We start from the raw sequence: 19,234 nt of genomic DNA, 5'->3' as shown, positions 1-19,234 counted from the left end.
CAAGAGACTGAGACCTAGAGGACAGTGGTTCACAGCCAGCCTGGGCAATTCAAAAGAATCTATGTTCAAAATAACTAGCAGTATGTTCAGCAAGAAGTATGGATCAAGTAACTGAACACCAACTGAGCCTGAGTGGCAAGAGACTAAGTTCAAACTCTAGTACTAGAAAAAAAAGAAAACAATAACCCTATGGTTATATCAACTTAAGCCTATCTAATGTGTATGTTTTCTAAAGGAAAAATTTAGACTGCTATCAGTATTCTTGTTCTTCTAGCAGTAACAATGTAGTAAATCAATCTATTTTGTCCAAAATGTTAACACTGGGCAAAATGTCCTGCTCCTTTCAGCAAAAAGAGACTAAACTCTTTCAAGTACCAGAAAAAAAGGAGCTCCAGGTCAAGAACAAAACCTTAGGAATGGGAGGGAGAAAGCTCTTGAAAGTGGAGGAGGATACTGGGAATCAGAACAAGATGGGAGGTGAGTAGAATAGGGTTTTAGCAAGAAAATCCCAGCTGTTTTTGTAAAAGGAAAATAACTTGATACAAAGTAAATAATGCTACTTAATTGATACAAAGTAAATAATGAACTCAGTTGCTCCTAAAAGAGCTCATCAGTTAAAAAATATTAAGAAAGTAATAAGCAAATGCAATAAATGCCCTTGCTCTGTGAGGAGAAAAAAACAAAAGCTACATGTACCTCATCCTCAGGTTGTATTTCTATTTGCCAGCAGAAGAGAGAAAGTAAGGTTAAATTGTAAAGAAGTAGCTTTCTAAAGTAAACTAAAGCCTTTTAAGTGGTATCTTTAGGTACTTTAAGGAAGTTTGAATTTGACATTTCCTGGTTTTCAGAATTCAATTTAAACACTATGGGCATTTAAAATATCTATGTACATATTAAGAAGTTACCCTTCCTAAAAGTGCATGAAGGTAAACAGGAAGTTGTACTCACAAAAACACATTAACCAGTGATGTCTTATTTAATTTAAATCCTCAGTAACACTTTTTCCCACTTGGTTCTGAGGCTTGAACTCTGGCCTAGTAGCTCTTGATTAACTTTTTCTATTCATGGCCAACCCATTACCACTTTGGCCACACCTCCACTTCTAGCTTTTGGCTGGTCAGTTAAGAGATAACAGTGTCTCAAATCTGTCTGCCCTGGCTGGCTTTAAACTGTGATTCTCAGGGCTCAGCCTCCTGAGTAACTGGGATTACAAGTGCAAGCCTCCAACATCTGGCCTAAGGAATAAATTCTTTAAAGGTTCTATGCTGCTACTCATCTCCCCTCAAAAAAATACTTTGGACCAGATAAAGTTGTAACATATGAAGTGCCTAAAAACTTTATAAAGTTGTAATTTGAGAAAATATAACAATAATGGAAACATCCTTCACCAGTACTATCTTGAAAAAAATAAATTCTAGCTTCGTGGCTACTGGCAGGTTGGACAACTCTTAGAAAATTACTGCATGTCATTCTACCACTACAAGTGAGAGATGTCATTTTGAACATGTGATGGGATATATATGAAATGGCTAAGGAATCAAGACATCCAATATGGTACTAATTCTACTGAATCCAAACTCACAAAATCCAAAGTACTCAAATCTGCTAAACAGATTTATGCTTGCATACACTATGCTAATTATAGGTGTACAACAGTTTAAAAATTCTTCTTGTCTTCCAATATTTAAATAGGTTGGTCTTTTCCTTGGCATTAAGACCAAGGACATTTGAACTATGAAGTAGTAATCATGAAAAGCAGGTGCAAAAGTGCATCCCAACAAGCAGGAAAACAATCCTGCCCTACAAGATCTAGAGAAGTTCAAGACTTGAGGATAGAAACAATGTGAGTTATAGGCAGAGAGCTGGAAATGGGTGAGAAAGTGCAGAATAATTACCAAAGTCCACAGATTAAACAGTGAAAAGCAGCCAGAGAAAAATTAGTCTGTGGACAAACTCAAAGACAAATTCTTAGGACATAAAAGACCTAGGAAAAAGCTCAGGGCTGATATATATTAAATAAAAGTTAAAAGTCAGTATCATATATGCCTAACTACCCTGGCTCCTTCTCTTTAATTTAGTGCCACTGACTAAAAGAAATACACTTGTTTACTGCCTACCTTTTCTTAGAATGGAAAGAAAGGCCTTCTCTAACAGACACTGAACATTCCCAGAGAAGATATTCACAATAACATTTGGCAATTCCTCAAGAAAATAACAGCTCTGTGTCCAATTAGTTTAAAGTGCAGTCCCATACTCAAAATTTGACAAAGGCCCCCATAAACAGAGAATTACCAAGTTGTCTTTCCAGTTTTAAATATGAGTACACAGTTAAAGATTACTAAAATTTGCAAATCTGCAAATCTGTGAAAATCAAAACAAACAAAAACTGACAAGCTAGCTCTTTTCTTCTCACCACTGAAGATACTGGAGTCTGCCATGGGTATCTGCCCCACCCACTGTTTACAGTACTCTAAGAACAAACCGTACCTAAAGTCTCACTTTTGTCAAGGTGTCCCTGATGCCAAGATCTACATCTATGACCTGGGGCGGAAGAAGGCAAAAGTGGATGAGTTCCCACTTGGTTGTCAGATGAATACGAGCAGCTCTCCTCTGAAGCCCTGGAGGCTGCCCACATTTGTGCAACAAGTACATGGTAAAAAGTTGTGGTAAAGATGGCTTTCATATTCGAGTACAACTGCATCCTTTCCTTGCCATTTGCATCAACATGATGTCTGGCACTGGGGCTGACAGGCTCCAGACAAGGACACAAGGTACCTTTGGGAAGTCCCAGGACACTGGCCAGGGCTCACATCAGGTAATCATGTCCATCCCCACCAAGCTGCACAGTAAGGAGCATGTGATTGAGGCTTCACACAGGGCCAAGTTCAAGTTCCCTGGTAGTCAGAAGAGCCACATCTCCAAGAAGTGGGGCTTTACCAAGGTTAATGCTGATGAGTGTGAAGACATGGTAGCTGAAAAGCACCTCATCCCTGAGGGCTGTGCAGTCAAGTACATCCCAAACGGTGGTACTCTAGGTAAGTGGCAAGCCCTGCACTCAAGAGGACCTCTACCCACTCAGCTTTATCACACTCACCCCCACTTACATCATGCTCACCAATAAAACTTGACTGTACTTCAAACAAAAATTGACAAGCTAAAAGCAAAGATAATAGAAGAAAGTTTTAAAAAGAACTGGAAAAAAAAACCTGTAATTATGCAGGGCTCTGGTGGCTCATGCTTGTAATCCGAGCTACTCAAGAGGCTGAGATCTGAGGTTCAAGTCAGCCAAGACATGAAAGCCCAAGAGACTCAACTCCAATTTACCACCAGAAAACAGCAAGTGGTGCTGTGGCTCAAATGGCAGAGCTCTAGCTTTGAGCTAGAGTTCAGGGACAGCACCCAGGCCCAGAGTTCAAGCCCCCACAGCCAACAAAAAAACTGTAATTACTATCCAGATGGAAAAAGTCTTGAGAAAAGCAATCCACATGCTTTAAAAAATAAAAATATAGCCAGTGTTAAAAACTCAGTAGAGGACTGGGGAGTGTAGCCCAGTGGCAGAACACTTGCTTAGCATGCATGAAGCCCTGGGTTTGATTCCGTGGTAACACATACACAGAAAGAAACAGAAGTTGTGCTGTGGTAGAGCACTAGCCTTGAGAAAGATCAAGAATCAGAATCACTGCAGATCTCTCCATTCAAACCCTCAATGCAAAAATCAACAAGTGCCAACCCAAACTGGTGTACCCAGCAAACATGTTTCATGACAAACAAAAATTAAAGGAATTCATGAACATTAAACTAGATTACAAAGAATAGTAAAGGGAAGTATACACTCTGAAGAAAACAATCAAAACCAAGGAAACAAATCAGCCAAAAATTATTAGAAGACCTGGTTTGGAAAGCACAGGAAGAGGAAAGAAGCAAAATACAGGAAATCAAGAAAATGGCAGAAAATATGAGACATCTCTCTATTCTTAAACATTAATGGACTCAATTCCTTAATCAAAAGAAGTAGAGCAGCACATTGGATCAAAAAACAAGATCCATCCATTCGGTGCTTCCAAGAGACCCCTATCTCTTAGTCAAAGATAAAAATAAATTCCATGCCAGACACAATGGCTCACACCTGTAACCTTAGCTACTCAGGAGGCTAGGAACTGAGGATCGGTTCAAAGCCTGCCCGGGGGACTAAACTCCAAATCTGTGAGGTTCTTATATTCAATCACCAGAAAACCAGAAGTAGTGCTATGGCTCAAGGAGTAGGGTGGTAGCCTTGAGCTGAAGAGCTCAGGGACAGAGCCCAGGCCCAGACTTCAAGTCTCATGACCAACAACAACAAAAAAAAGTCAACTTTTAACACATTTTTGAATCAACTGAACTTTAAAAAACAAGATTTTATGTAGTTCAACTTAAAATACTGTGAAGTTTTTGTTCATCTAGGAGACCACCAATACACTAGGATACTAAGTCTCCTCAGGTTGTGGTATATTACCTTTAGTCATACAAGATGAGTCTGTTCATTCACTCACTGCTCATTTTTCCTCATAGCCCCAGTGCTTCATGCCCTCTCTTAACACATTCAGGACACCATTATATTCTACTTAGTACTCCTGGAATATAAGCAAATGTGGCATTTTGATGCACTGATCTGCTAATCTGAGCAGAAACTTTTAAAAGTCAATGTGTATTTCTGTCTACTTTCATCTCTTTCAAGAATGACAGAATCCAGAAAAGAGCTGCCTGATCTTCACAGTGAGATATTAAAAGCCACAGCCACTAATATAACATAACTCTTGCTATTATGTCAGCTCCTAATATTTGGGGGTTATTTTCATAGAAAGCCAATGTGGAATGGAAAGCAAAAAAAAAAATCATACTTTGTAAAATATGTTCCAACAAGGAAAGGCAACTGAGATTTGGAAGGCCAAACAGAAAGTAAAGGATCCATTATTGTTGCTAGTAGTTCTGCAACAGAACTCCAAGTTCTGTTGTCAAGTCACTAACCTCAGGGATTGGGGGGGGGGTGGCAACAATGTGGAGGTAGCAACTAGGACAGCAGCCTGCTTGGTCTCTGGAAGGCAACTACAGAGAGGTATATCCTTATCTTTCCAAAGATTTGTAAGATATCTAATTTCCATTATTAAATCTGTCCTTGCTGGGAGCTCAAGTCTGAAAGCTTGGCTACTTGGGAGGCTGAGAATGAAATAGCAGTTCCAGGCCAGCCCAGACATGCATACAAGACCCTTCTCTCAATATTAGCTGAGCTACATGGGAGGCTCAGATCAGAAGGATCACAGTTCCAGCCAGCCCCCTTAGCAGAAAGATCTGGAAGACACCAATTCAACAGAAACTGGATGTTGTAGCATGTATCATCATCCCATCTACAATGGGAAGAGTAAAATAGGATCAAGGCCAAGGTGGGGGTAGGTGTGGGGATGGGAGTGAGATCCTGCAGCTGGGCATGGTGGCTCAGCCTATAATCCTAGCTACTCAAGAGGCTGAGATCTGAGTATCAAGGTTCAAAGCCAGCCGGGCAATACAAAGCCACAAAGCCGAGACTCTTATTTCCAATTAATCACTAGAAAATGGGAAGTGGGACTGTAGCTCAAGAGTAGGGTGGTAGCCTTGGGCTGAAGAGCTCAGGGAGAACACCCAGGTCCAGAGGTAGGGGAGGTAGCCTTGAGCTGAAGAGCTCAGAGACAGCACCCAGGCCAGAGTTCAAGCCCCATGACTCCCCCCCCAAAAAAATAGCCAATGTAAAAAGGGTTAGTAATGCAGCGCAGCAGTAAAGCACATGCCTAGAAGTCCAAGGCTCTGAGTTCAAATCCCTGTACTGCCAAAAAGAAAATAAAAAGTAAAAAGTCTGAAACAAAAACTGAGTAAAGACCATCAAAACTTCACTATAATAAATACCAAGAAAGTTCTTAAGGTAGAAAAGATAGAAGTCTGGATCAAAGGTAAGAACAATGGCAGAAAACAATAACAATTTAGATAAATATTTATTAAAATTTCCAGTTTGTTTGTAAATTAGTTCAGCCACTCTGGAAAGCAGTTGTGGAGGTTTCTTAAAGAACTGAAAATTGACCTTCCATACGATCCCACCATACCACTTCTGGGCATCTACCCTGAACATCACAACCCAAGATATGATAAGGACACCTGTTCAGCTATGTTTATCTCTGCACTATTCACAACATCCAGGCGATGGAAACAACCCAGATGACCTACTGAAGATGAATGGATACAGAAAATGTGGTATATATATATACAATGGAATTCTACATAGCCAATGAACAAGATAAAATAATGGCATTTGCAGGAAAGTGGATGAATCTAGAGCGAATCATGTTGAGTGAGACAAGTCACGAGGAACAAAAGGCGCATGTTATCCTTAATACGTGGCTATTAGATCCAAACAGTACAAGAGCAAGGACTCAATATTTGCATACCCAATGCTATGGACATGGTATTGGAAATATAAACACAACTACATAGACATAAAAACCTATGTCTCTATAGACATGTTTTATTACATAAATTAATATGTATCTATGATATACATAGCCTAATTTTGATTATGCTCTAAAAACTAAGTGCCAGTGGTTGCATATAGAAATTCCCTTCTTGAATACTTGTTAAACATGTCATTTGAAATATGATGTAAAAATTAATGTTAATAAATTCTTTAATAAAAAAAAATTTCCAGTTTGTGATTTGTTTTTCTGCACCAGTCCTGGGACTTGAACTCAGGTCCTGGGCACACTCTACCACCTGAGCCACAGCACCACTTCCAGCTTTTTAGGTAGTTACTTGGAGTCTCACAGACTTTCCTGCCTGGGCTGGCTTCAAACTATGATCCTCAGATCTCACCCTCCTGAGTAGTTAGGGTTACAGGGTGAGCCACTAGTACCCATCTACAGTTTTTGATCACAACTGCCAAGTAGGTATTCTATTATGTAAGCCATGCCTCCAGCCCTTTTTTTGCTTTATCTTTAGGGTTTTTCCCCAGGGTAGCCTCAGACCATGATTTTCCTAGCTTTTGCCTATTTAGGGTAGCTGGAATTACAGGTACATGCCACCTCACTGGGCTTTCTGACTGATTGCTAACTTTTTTGCCCAGGGTGTCCTCGAATTGTGATCTTCCCAATCTCTGCCTCCAGAACAGTTAGGATTATACTGAGTCCCCATGCTCACCCTTAAATTTCTTATCCTATGATTTAATTTTTAAAAATTAAAAAAAAAAAAACAGAGTAGGCAAGCCCATAGAGACAGAAAGCAGATTGGATGATTCCAGCAACTGGAGGAGGGAAGAATGGGAAACAGCCGCCTAATGGACATAAAAAGTTACTTTGGGATGATAAAAATGTTCTGGAATGAGATAGACTAGCCGCACAAAACTAAATGTACTAAATGTCACTGAATTATTCATTCTGAAATAGTTAATTTCTGAATGTTACTTCACATGGAAAATGAGATAAAGACCTGTTTAAATTAAGATTAATAAATGTTCATTGGCCAGGAGCCTGTAATTGTAGCTACTCAGGAGGCCAAGATCTCAGGACTCTGGTTTAAAGCCAGGTGGGCAGGAAAGTCCATGAGACTCTTACCTCTAGTTAGCCACCTCAAAACTGGAAATGTAGCTATGGCTCCAAGTGGCAGAGCTGTAGTCTTGAGCAAAAAAGCTCAGAGACAGCGCATAGGCACTAAATTCAAGTCCCACAACTGACAAAAATAAAATAGAAATTAAGTGTATACTGGAAGTTATGGCATAAACAGAAGCTAAGTATGTGACACCTATATATGGCAAAAACAGCACTAAGGACAGAATAGAAGAAAAGCAAAGTGTAACTATTACATTTTTACATTGTATATGAGGTTCTCTAGCACTATTTGAAAGCAGATTGTTAAAAGTTTTACAACGCAAATTGGCAAGGGGCAAAAAACATGCTAAGAAGCCAAATTAGAAAAAAAAAAAATGAAGAGAAAAATAAAAGGCAGAACTGATGAACTAAAAAAAGAAAAGCAAATACATTATATGTGAAATAACTCAATATGACTATTAAAAAGGCAGAAATTAAGCCAGGCACAGGTGGCTCACCACTATAATAATTCTAGCTACCCAGGAGGCCTAGGTCTAAAGAATCAAAAGTCAAAGCCAGCCAAGGGTAAAAGAGTTCAACTCCAAAACAACCACCAAAAAGCTGGGCTAAAGGCTTTGTTCAAGTGGTAGAGCACCAGCTGAACAAGCAAGCTGATTAAGCTCAAAACTATAAGATTGACCAGTACTAGCAAGAGCAAACAAAAATCAAAAAGGCAGGAAAAAAATGATTAGAGTGCCATATCTATAATCCAACCACTCCAGAAGCAGAAGTCAGAAGCATGGTTCAAAACTAGCTTAGGCAAAAAAGTTCAAGATGTTCCCCTCCCCTAAAGTCAACAACAAAGTTGGGTGTAGTGGCACCTAACTACCCAGGAATTGTTAAGTTAGTAGGCTGACCCAAGCAAAAAAAAAAAAAAATGTAACTCCCTCTCTCAAAAAATAGCCAAAGCAAAAAGGATTGAGGGATGACTAAACTGGCAGAGCTCTTGCCTGGCAAGGCCCTGAGATAAAACCCCATGATAAGCAGAAGTTGCCAGACTGGACCTTATATATGCTGTCTCTAAGAAATGCATTCTACTGAGCACTGGTGCTCATGTTTGTAATCCTACCTACTCAGGAAGCTAAGAGATTCAGATTACTGTTCAAAGCTAGTCCAGGAAGCAAAGTCTGTAAGACTCTTAACCAATTAACTACCAAAAAAATAGAGCTGTGTCTCAAGTGGTAGAGCACTAGCCTTGAGGAAAAATGCTCAGCCACAGGGCCAAGACTGTGAGTTCAAGTTCCAGAAGCAGCACACAACACACACACACACACACACACACACACACACACACACACACGCACACAAAATGTACCCTTACATAGATGGGTTAAAAATAATCTTTAAAAAAGATGTATCAAACAGATAATAATCCTGAAAATCCTGGAAAGTAGTCTTCAAGGTAAAGACTAGATATTCCATCATGATAAAACAAGACAATTCATCAACATACAACAATCCTAAATGTTCCAAATATGGAACAGAATTGAAACCCATACATATATGATTATTTTTTTACCAAGTTGTCAAAAAACCTCAGTAAGAACAGAGCATTCTTTTGAACAAACTGCTGACACAACTGGACATATACACAATAAAAGGAACTACCAACAGGTGCCAAAAGCTCAGGCTTGTAATCCTAGCTACTACCCAGGAGGCTGAGATCCGAGGATCACAGTTCAAAGTCGGCCCAGCACGAAAGTCCAGGAGACTCATCTCCTATTAACCACCAGAAAACCAGAAGTGGCACTGGCTTAAGTGGTAGAGCACGAAGAGCACAGAGGCAGCGCCCAGACCCAGAGGTCAAGCCCCAGGACCGAAAACAACATTAAAAAGAAATACCATTTTTGGGGCCAGGAGTTTGGCCTAGTGGTAGAGTGCTTGCCTAGCGTGCACGAAGACCAGGGTTCGATTCCTTAGTACCACATACATAGAAAAGCCAGAACTGGTGCTGTGGCTCAAGTGGTAGAGCACTAATCTTGAGGAAAACCCAAGGACAGTGCTCAGGCCCTGAGTTCAGCCCCCAGGACTGGCAGGGAAAAAAAACTATCATTCTTAACACTATGCACATGTAACAATGTATAGTTCAAAATACAGAGAAAAATCTTGACTTTGGGTAATCATTCTTAGAATATGAAAAGTATGAGCATAAGAAAAAACTAATAAATTAGTTATATCAAAGTTTAAAACATCTGCTCTTCAGAAGACACCATTAAGAAAGAGCAGAATGAGTCAGGCACCGTGGCTCACATCTATAATCCTAGCTAACTCAGGAGGCTGAGATCTGAGGATGGCGGTTCAAAGCCAGCCTGGGCACTAAAGCCCATGAGACTCATCTCCAATTAACCACCAGAAAACCAGAAGTGGAGCTGTGGCTCAAGGGGAAGGGCTGGAACCTTGAGCTGAAGAGCTTAGGGACCAAAAAAAAAAAAAAAAAAACACAGAATGGCTTATGTTCTATAAAAGTAGCACATTCTCCAATTCAATGTCCTTCATCTGCAACACAAACCACTATGTAAGCATCTCCCCACAGCCTGCCTTCTCTTAAGAGACTTAGGAGGAACAGGAACTTACAAAACTGTGCTGATTTTTTTACTGTTATTTTTAAGTAGTTGTACAAAGGGGTTACAATTCCCTAAGTCAGAGTGAGTACAATGTTTCTTGATTTTTTTTACTGTTATTTTTAAGTAGTTGTACAAAGGGGTTACAATTCCCTAAGTCAGAGTGAGTACAATGTTTCTTATTGTCACCCTTCCATCCTTCTCCCTCATTTTTCCCCTTCTGTTCTACACTCAAGTTACATAGTACCTTCTTTTTTTTTTTTAAATACAATGACTCTTATATTGTTTGCTGTGCTGGAAGTAACTCATTCCTTTGTTTCTGACCCAGGAGTGTTGTAGCTTCTGTCTGCACCCAAAAACAGGCTAGCTTTTAGCATGCAGATATGGGAAAAATCAGACCTCAGACCACCAAACTGTACACCTAAAATGTGTACATTTTGCTGAATGTAAGTGGAAGGGAAAGAGAATAAGAAATATACAAGAAAGAAGGAAATGGGATTTATGAAAGCATGCTTATGTATATACACACACACACACACACACACACACACACACACACACGCGCTAAACTGGGCTCTAAAAAGGCCCCTAAAACTTTGTGCTCTAAAAAGACCCTTTGCCAAGCAATTAGGAAGTTTTTGCAAAAATACTGCAATGGTTGTTTTGTGTGGTTCTGCATTAAAGATGGGTAACACTCCCATTAAAAGGGGCTCTCGAGGCCGGGAGTTTGGCCTAGTGGTAGAGTGCTTGCCTAGCATGCACGAAGACCCAGGTTCAATTTCTCAGTACCACATGCATAGAAAAAAGCCAGAAGTGGTGCTGAGGCTCAAGTGGTAGATAGAGTGTTAGCCTTGAGAAAGTCCAAGGACAGTGCTCAGGCCCTGAGCCCAAGCCCAGAACTGACAAAAAAAAAGGGGGGGGGGGAGAGGGAGCTCTGGACTTCAATGTTCAATTTCCACAGTGATAATTGCAAGATATAACTAAAGTATAATTATTAGACAGTAGGGCCAGCAGTGGCCAATTATCAAGATAGCTTAGATCTCTAGTGGTAGCTAGTTACAATGTCTTTAGAAAAAAAGACTAGAAAGATACCGAAGTATTACTTGATCTATGGGAGCAGGAAAGAATAAAAATGAAAAATGGTTTTATATCAGAGGCCACAAATAACCACCTAATACCCACATAGAGTCTGTTCAATCACAGTATTGCCAGAATATAGAAAATGGATTCAAATACTGCTTCAAGAACATACGTAAAAGGCTTGTAGCAGGGCTCGGGTGCTAGGGCACAAGCACAAGACTGTAAGTTCAAACTTTATTACCACCAATAAAAAGTCTTCCTACTAGCCTTCCAGAAGAACATGCAGCTCACTTGAGAAAGTGGGAAATGAGTTTTTTTTTTTTAATGATTACTCAACACTGGTTCTTAAACACTGATCTAAACATTAGGGACCAGGATGTCACATGAGGAAAACCAGTCAGAAAACAGCCTTAGAGAAATATGAAATATGGTGTTTTAGCCCCAATCCTTATCACAGTTGAGTCCAGAAAATCCAAGACCCACCTTGATATTTATCACTTTCCTGGACACAAAGGAAACAGTTCCCTGAGGGAAATAGTTCCCTGGGAGAAAAAAGTAGAGCCCCCTAAAAGTCCCTACCAAAATATCAAACCTAGTGCAATGAAGAGCTGGAATTACAAAGAATGCTACCAACTTCATTCAAAGAGCAGAAGAAATGGGTCTTAGAGAATGACTGATGTTGGTAAATCGTATTTGTGGTGACTCTGATTATAGCTGCTGTTCCACACATGGAAAAATATATCTGATCAATACAATCCAACAAGTTTTCTCTACTTCAAAAGCAGAAACCACCAAAGTCTGCTTTACCTTACAAGCAAACCTTTACTGTATTGGTCAGGACTATACCAACACTCTAGCTGCATTTCGTTATCTAGTCCACAGACTTTGGGCATATCAACAGCCCCCAAATTCACTGCACTGTAATTCCCACCATCAAGTAAAAGTTTTCTTATATGTACATATTCTCATCTACACTAGCACTATTCAGCTTTCTGATAATTACTGTCAACCTAAAGACAAAAAGACATTCCAGGAGCTGGGAATACGGCTTAGTGGTAGAGTACTTGCCTAGCATGCATGAAGCCATGGGTTCGATTCCTAAGTACCATATGAACAAAAAAAGGCAGAGTGGTGCTGTGGCTCAAGTGCTAAAATACTTGCTTTGAGCAAAGAATATCAGAGACAATGCCCAGGCCTTGAGTTCAAGTCCCAGGAATGACGGTGGGGGAAGACATTCCAACAGTTTTCATTCATATGTCTCTGATTAGTAACATCTAGATATCTCATGTTTAAGATTTACTATTTTGTAGTAAATTATGTTTTGCCTATTCTCTAGAAAGGTTACTGTCCTTTTATTGTTACTGTGTAGGCCTCTTCTCTAGTCAAAAATTCCTGGTCAAGCAAACCAGGTGGCAGTGGCTCACACTTGTAATCCAAGGTACTCAGGAAGCTGAGATCTGAGGATTATGGTTCCAAGCCAGCCCAGAAGGGAAGTCCATGAGATTCTTATCTCCAATTAACCATCCCAAAAGCCTGAAGACAAGCTGTGACTCAAGCGCCTTGAACAAAAAAACAGCAACATGCCTAAGATCCCTCCTTAAAAAAAAAAAACAGGTCTGAAATGTTAATTTCTAATAAAAGTAAGCCATTCCCCAAACAAATTAAGACTGATTTAATTATTCACAAATTTCATTTCATCTACCATATAAATTTTAGATTTAAGCTATTAAGTTTATTAAAACATATTTGATGCTGCTATTAAACTTTTTACATTGCTCTTACTAAATAGTTTCTTGGTTTTTGGTTCATGTTTCTGCAAATTTTAGCATCATTGTTTCCCTGCCAGTCTTTTTTCTGTCTGTCATGGGCCTTGAACTCTAGACCTGGGTACTGTCCCTGAGCTCTTCGGTTCAAGGCTACCATTTGAGCCACAGCACCACTTCTGGTTATCTGGTGGTTAATTGGAGTTGAGTCTCACTTTTGTGCCAGTGCTGGCTTTGAACCTCAATCCTCAAATCTCAGCCTAAGAAGCTAGTATTACAGGCATGAGCCACCTTTCTGGTCTTTATACCTTATTTTTCCCCCTTACATTGTTAGCCAGGAAACTAACCTTGTTACCACTCTGGAGAGGTCCCATTCCTGGGACCTGAATTCAGGAACTAGACACTATCTCTGACCTCTTTGTGCTCAAAGCTAGTGCTTTACCATTTGAGCCACAGCACCACTTCCAGCTTTTTCTGAGTAGTTTATTAGAAATAAGAGTGCCACAGACTTTTCTGCCCAGACTAGCTTCAAACTGAAATCTTCAGATCTCAACCTCCTGCGTAGCTAGAGGATTATAGATAAGCAACCTCACCCAACTCTCCAAGACATTTTACCCTAAGATTTATTATTTGCTGTGGGTTTTATCTTATACTCTTAGCTTGCAGATAGGTTTTCATCATAAACATATTGGAGGTTTTCATCAAAAACATATTGAATCTAATCAAATGTTTTAATTGTTTTGTCGTTATGGGGCTTGAACTCTGGGCCTGGGTGCTGTCCCTAAACTCTTTAGCTCAAGGCTAGTGCTCTTACCACTTCAAGCCACAGTGCCACTTACAGCTTTTTCTGTGTATGTGGTACCAAGGAATCTAACCCAGGGCTTTTTGCATGCTAGGCAAGCATTTTACCATTAAATCATACTCTGGGCCATAACCTAATGGTTTTATGGCATCAACTGAATTTTTTTAATCAACTAATAAGGTAAATAATATTGAGCCGGCTCTGTAATCCTAGCTACTCAGGAGGCTGAGATCTGAGGATCACGGTTGAAAGCCAGCCCAGCACTAAAGTCCATGAGATTGTTATCTCCAATTAACCACCAGAAACCCAGAAGTAGAACTGTGGCTCAAGGCTAGGGCAGTAGCCTTGAGCTGAAGAGCTCAGGGTCAGTGCTCAGGCCCATGACCAATCCCCACTCCAAAAAAAGATAAGTAATATTGATATATAGATGCTGAAGCATGCTTACATTCCTAGGACCAACCCTATCGATTATGTATTGTTGTCTTTTTAATTAAATACATGGTTAGATTTGATGAGCCAGAACAGGGCTTTTATTTCTACACTAGTCAGTGAAACAGACGTAGTCTTCCCCAATTTTAGAATAAAGATTTTACTAGTCTATTAAATGGCTTGGTGGGGCTGGGAATATGGTGGTAAAGTGCTTGCCTAGCATGCATGAAGCCATGACTTCGATTCCTCAGCATCACATAAACAGAAAAGGCCAGAAGTGGTGCTGTGGCTCAAGTGGTAGAATGCTAGCTAGCCTTAAGCAAAAAGAGGCTCAGGGACAGTACGTAGGCCCTGAGTTCAAGCCCCACAACTGGCCAAAAAACAAAAGCAAAAAACAAGCTCAGTTTTTACTTTTCCTATTTTCAGAACTTGTAAACAAAATCATTCATTATTAAATTTGAGATCAGAATTTTGGATCAGAGTTTTTGAAAAGGTCTTACACCACTACTTCAATACATTAAATGTTAATTTAAACTTCCTTCTGATACTTTCACTATTAACTGTTTTCTAACAATTATACTGTTATCTAAGTTTCCAAATTCATTGCCGAACAGTAATTTAAAATGTTTAAATCTAATAGCTTTTCCATTTTTCATTTATTTTATCTGCATTTTTCTTTTTCTTGTTCAATCTTACAAAGGTTGACATAGCTTATTAATGTTGTCAAGGAATCTTTTGGTTTGGTAAATCTTCCCTTTTGTTTTCAACTTCACTGGTTTTTGCTCTCTTTGCTGATCTGTGAACTCAAAGGAACCTGAGCATTAAAGCCAGGTCCTGCTGCACTTAGGTAAATTACTCTGCCACTTTTTACAAAGTCTAATTTCACAATGTAGCCCTCCATACACAATATAAACACAATCCAAAACCACACAATACAAATTCCAGTCTCTGGTACGTATAACAGAGAAAAAGATTATACAAATTTTACTAAGCACACCTACACACCTGTATCTTTGCTAGAGCAGTATCTTAAAAGGTTGAGTGCTGTTACCACACACACACACACACACACACACACAGGTAAGGATGTGACTAGTTATCTGTATCTAGGTACATCTAAGCAAACTAGTAACAGTACAGATGGTAAAACTGACTAGAAGTGAAATGTCCAGTTGCTTTACTTCTGCCATTTTAAACTTGGAATAACAGAACATCCCCTAAGAAGTGAAAAAGACAGAGTCTCTTCTTACCCCGTTTTATTGCTTCCTTATTATTTATCCAGATTTAAATCAAGATTCTGCTGATCCCCAACCCCTATTTTCCAGAACTTATAAAACCACCACCACCACACGAAGGAAAAGAGCAAAGCGAAAACATTTTTTCTCCCCAGGTCCAGAAGTAAATATGCATCCTGGTTGGGGACTATTTGGATCCCTTTGGCCTAAAATCTTTCTGCTTGCCACTGAGTGGGGTCAAGGCAGATCACTAGCAAACGTTCAACATGCAACAGGCTCGTGTTTGGACCCACGCTGACTGTGCTTGTCTGAAAAGTGACTCTATACTAAAAAGGATGTCGCAGCTACCAGTGCATTGGGAAACGAGTCACATTTCCCTTGTAGGATGAAAAGAACACGGCAACTTTCGGATTCCTGACTTGTTTCACGTCGACTGAAAGACACAAGAACACGAACAACCAAATTTCTTGCTTCCTCTCTGGTTGCGAAAATATACAACACATAAAAATACAAAAGGTTGCTCCTCCCGCCAAAAAAAAAAAAAAAAAAGAAATCTTCAAGTCTTCTCCCCTCGCCCTTTAAAGAGTAAAAACTTTCAGGGAGCCAGATAAGAAAAGAGCTTCCTAAGGCTGAGAGATAACCAGTGGCGATAAGGATCAGGCCGGTGGAAGAACTCAGCTCGCCGTGCGCCCCAGACAGCTTCCCGGGGCCAGGTAACCCAAGAAGCCTGGGCCGCCGACACCGAGCAAGGGGAAGGGGTGGGGCGGGGGAAGCGGGAGAGGAAGGGGTGCAGAGGGAAGGAGGGACGCAGTGGGGAGAAGAGAGGGCGGAGAAGGGAAGGGGGAGACCCAGCCTGGAACAAAGGCTGCGGGGTGGCGAAGGGGCCCGGGGAGGGCCGGACTCACGGAACTTGGAGGTGGAGGTGTTGATGTTGATGGCGGAGCTGGGGGCGGGGGCCGGGGCGGCCTTGGCGGCGGCGGCCGCCGCGTCGCAGCTCTTGAGCATCATGATCACCCCGTTGGTCTCCGGCAGCGGCGGCGGCGGCGGCGGCGGCGGCCCCGGCGGCCCCGGCGGCGGAGGCCCGGGCGGCCCCTCCTTGGGGCCTTTCCTGTCCATCGAGAGCGCGGGCACGGCCAGCAGCTGGCCCCCCGGGGGCTCCCGGGCCCCGACAGAGACCGACAAGGGGGGTGCCGGGGGTGGCCCGAAGCCGTCCGCCGCGGCCTCCCAGTTGTTGTGGTTCTGGTCGTCCATCATCGCCTCGTAGGTGAGCGCCTCCTCTTCTTCCATGCTTTCCTCCATCCTGCCGGCCCCCGGCCCCCGCCCGCCTCACAGGCACCTGCTGCCCACCTCAAGCCCTGGGCCTGGGGGCACCGCGGCCTCCTCCGGCTCACATCGCCGAGGCCCGGGACGGACGCGGGGAGGGGGGCGGCGGCGCGCCGGGGTTCCGACTCCCCGTACCAGCCGGCTTGTCCGACAGGCACAGCTGACTGAGATGGGTGCTCCGGGGATCTCGTTCTGAGAGGCAGCCGGAAAGCGACCGGTCGCTTCACGACACTTTACGGCAGTTCCCAGCAAGCGGTTGAGAAGAGCGCGGAGGGGCACGGCCAGAAGGAGCACGTGGTCCAAAGGGAGCGCCGTGAGAGGCTCCGCGAAAAAGGGGCGGGAGCTGTAATCCACCCCCCCCTCCCGCTCCGGAGGGCAGAGGTTCACCCCGACTCCGCCTGCCGGATGCTGGGAGGGGTGGCACGCGGCCTGCCTGCCCCGCCCCGCCTCACGTGATAAGGGGGTTGGGGCTGCGCACGCAGGTTACCCTGGCGACGGGGAGCTGGGCGGGCGCTGGGCGGTGCCTGAGGATGGCGCTGGAGCCGGAGCGAGGCTCCGGTGGTCCTGGTCGTCTCTCTGGGCCTGATTTTCTTCCCCCGCCCGGAGTCGCCGTGTCCCCGGGCCTTCGCACCTCTGAATGTCTCACCCCCATTGGGGCCTTGCCTGGCCAAGGCGTGGGCCGCCGGAGGCCTCCGGAGGCCTGGGGGTGGCCGGTTCCTCAGCTCCCGGAACAACAGGTTGTTGGCCAAAAAAAAGGTGAAGATGGAATTGTTTTAAACGTTCCTGGAGACTGAACTCGGGCCGTGTGTGCTAAGCAAGCGCCTTTGCGGCGGAACGAATCCGCAGCCTCGTGTGGCTATTTCTCGCTTTTCTTTTCCCAGTCCTGGGACTCGAACTCGGGGCCTGAGCACTGTCCTTGGGCCTTTTCAAGGTCGGCTCTCTACCACTTGAGCCACAGCCAGCACCGCTTCCCGCTTTCACTGCGTTATGTAGTACCACGAATGGAACCCAGAGCTCTGTGCATGCTAGGCAAGCACTCTACCACTAGCCTCGCTCCCAGCCCCTCCTGCGGATCCTTTCGAAGTCCTTTTTAAACTGTTTGACAGGCTTAGGTCAAACTTCCTACGATATCAGAAATCTGACAACCAATCGAAGATGTCCTGGAGGCCAAGGATAGAAAGATAGGTAGTTCTAATTTCTTTTTTTTTTTAGAGTATTTTTTTTATTGTAATTAGTAAAAGGGTTACATGATATTTGCCACATAGAAGGTGCATTAATTCACATACATTGATACCCTTTCACATGTCTTGGTACCCATTTCCCTCCCCCCCACACCCCCCACCCGTCTTGGTTTTCTCCCCTTCCCTATCAAATTTCAAATATCCAAATACAAATAAATTCAATATATCAGATAACAAAGTGAGATACTATACCAATATGAGATAACCAAGGGATAGCAAAGGAGATGAGAGACAACATAGTACATTAAGGACAACAATCATTCATTATATGGCTTTTGTTTCAATATCCTGGAGGTCCTTTCAATTAGCTTCACATTATATGGCCTTATGTATCAAGATTTTGCTCTTTTATTCCTCAGAGAAGTTTTCATTCTTCAGTTCTAGCAGTCATATAATTGCTTTGCGTGCATATGTGTGCGCACTCAATCTGGCTAATGGAGGTGAAATTTGTTAAGAGAAACTGTTCGGTTAAGTAAGGTAATACTGAATTATGTGTGTGTCAGAACTAGGGCTTAACTTTTTCAGTCAACTTACCACTGGAGCCATATCTCCATGTCTAGGTTTTTGGTGATTAACTGGAGGTAAGAATTTCACAGACTTTACTGCCTATCCTGTCTTTGATCCTGCAATCTAAGCCTCCTGAGTTGCTAGATTTACAGACATGAGCCACCAGCACCAAGCAGGTATTGAACTTTCATGCCCATAAGATAAGTAATAAGCATGAAGGAAAAAATGTTTTCAGACACTGGTAAATTGTTAACCTCTGATCGACTTCACATTTATTTCCATTTCTCTTACATATATTTTCACAATTTGTTTTGCCCTATGTTCAATGGAACATTTTACCAGTCACTCGGAATAATTTTAACTTCAGACAATGAAACCTCATAGTAATTTTTTTATATTGAATTTATTTTTTTTTGTGGGTCATGAGGCTTGAACTAGGCTTGGGTGCTGTCCCTGAGCTCTTCAGCTCAAGGCTACCACCATATCCTTGAGCCAAGCCCCACTTCCCATTTTCTAGAGTATTTGGAATAAGAGTCTCAGGTCCTTCTTGTGCCTGGGCTGGCTTTGAACCTGGACCCTCAGATCTCAGCCTCCAAGTAGGTAGGATTACAGGCACAAGCCACCGTGCCCAGCTTTATTTTTATTTTTTATTG

At 42.2% G+C, this 19,234-nt stretch overlaps 1 protein-coding gene and 1 pseudogene across 1 annotated transcript in view; one reads left to right on the top strand and one right to left on the bottom strand.

The window, feature by feature from the left end:
• The window catches only part of Cacul1 (CDK2 associated cullin domain 1), a 65,241-nt gene extending 48,012 nt beyond the window's left edge, over positions 1-17,229 (bottom strand). Inside the window, exon 1 of the mRNA XM_090345770.1 lies at positions 16,416-17,229. Coding sequence (XP_090201896.1) covers positions 16,416-16,809 — 394 coding nt within the window. The 5' untranslated portion in view covers positions 16,810-17,229. The remainder of the gene's footprint in view (positions 1-16,415) is intronic.
• Positions 2,421-3,121, top strand: LOC150053777 (large ribosomal subunit protein uL16-like; annotated as a pseudogene).
• Positions 17,230-19,234: the final 2,005 nt, after the last annotated feature.

The sequence above is a fragment of the Megascapheus bottae genome, chromosome 15 (genome assembly GCF_031878675.1).
Source record: "Megascapheus bottae isolate mThoBot1 chromosome 15, mThoBot2.hap1, whole genome shotgun sequence".
NCBI lineage: Eukaryota > Metazoa > Chordata > Mammalia > Rodentia > Geomyidae > Megascapheus > Megascapheus bottae.
This window is presented reverse-complemented; position numbering and strand designations above follow the sequence as displayed.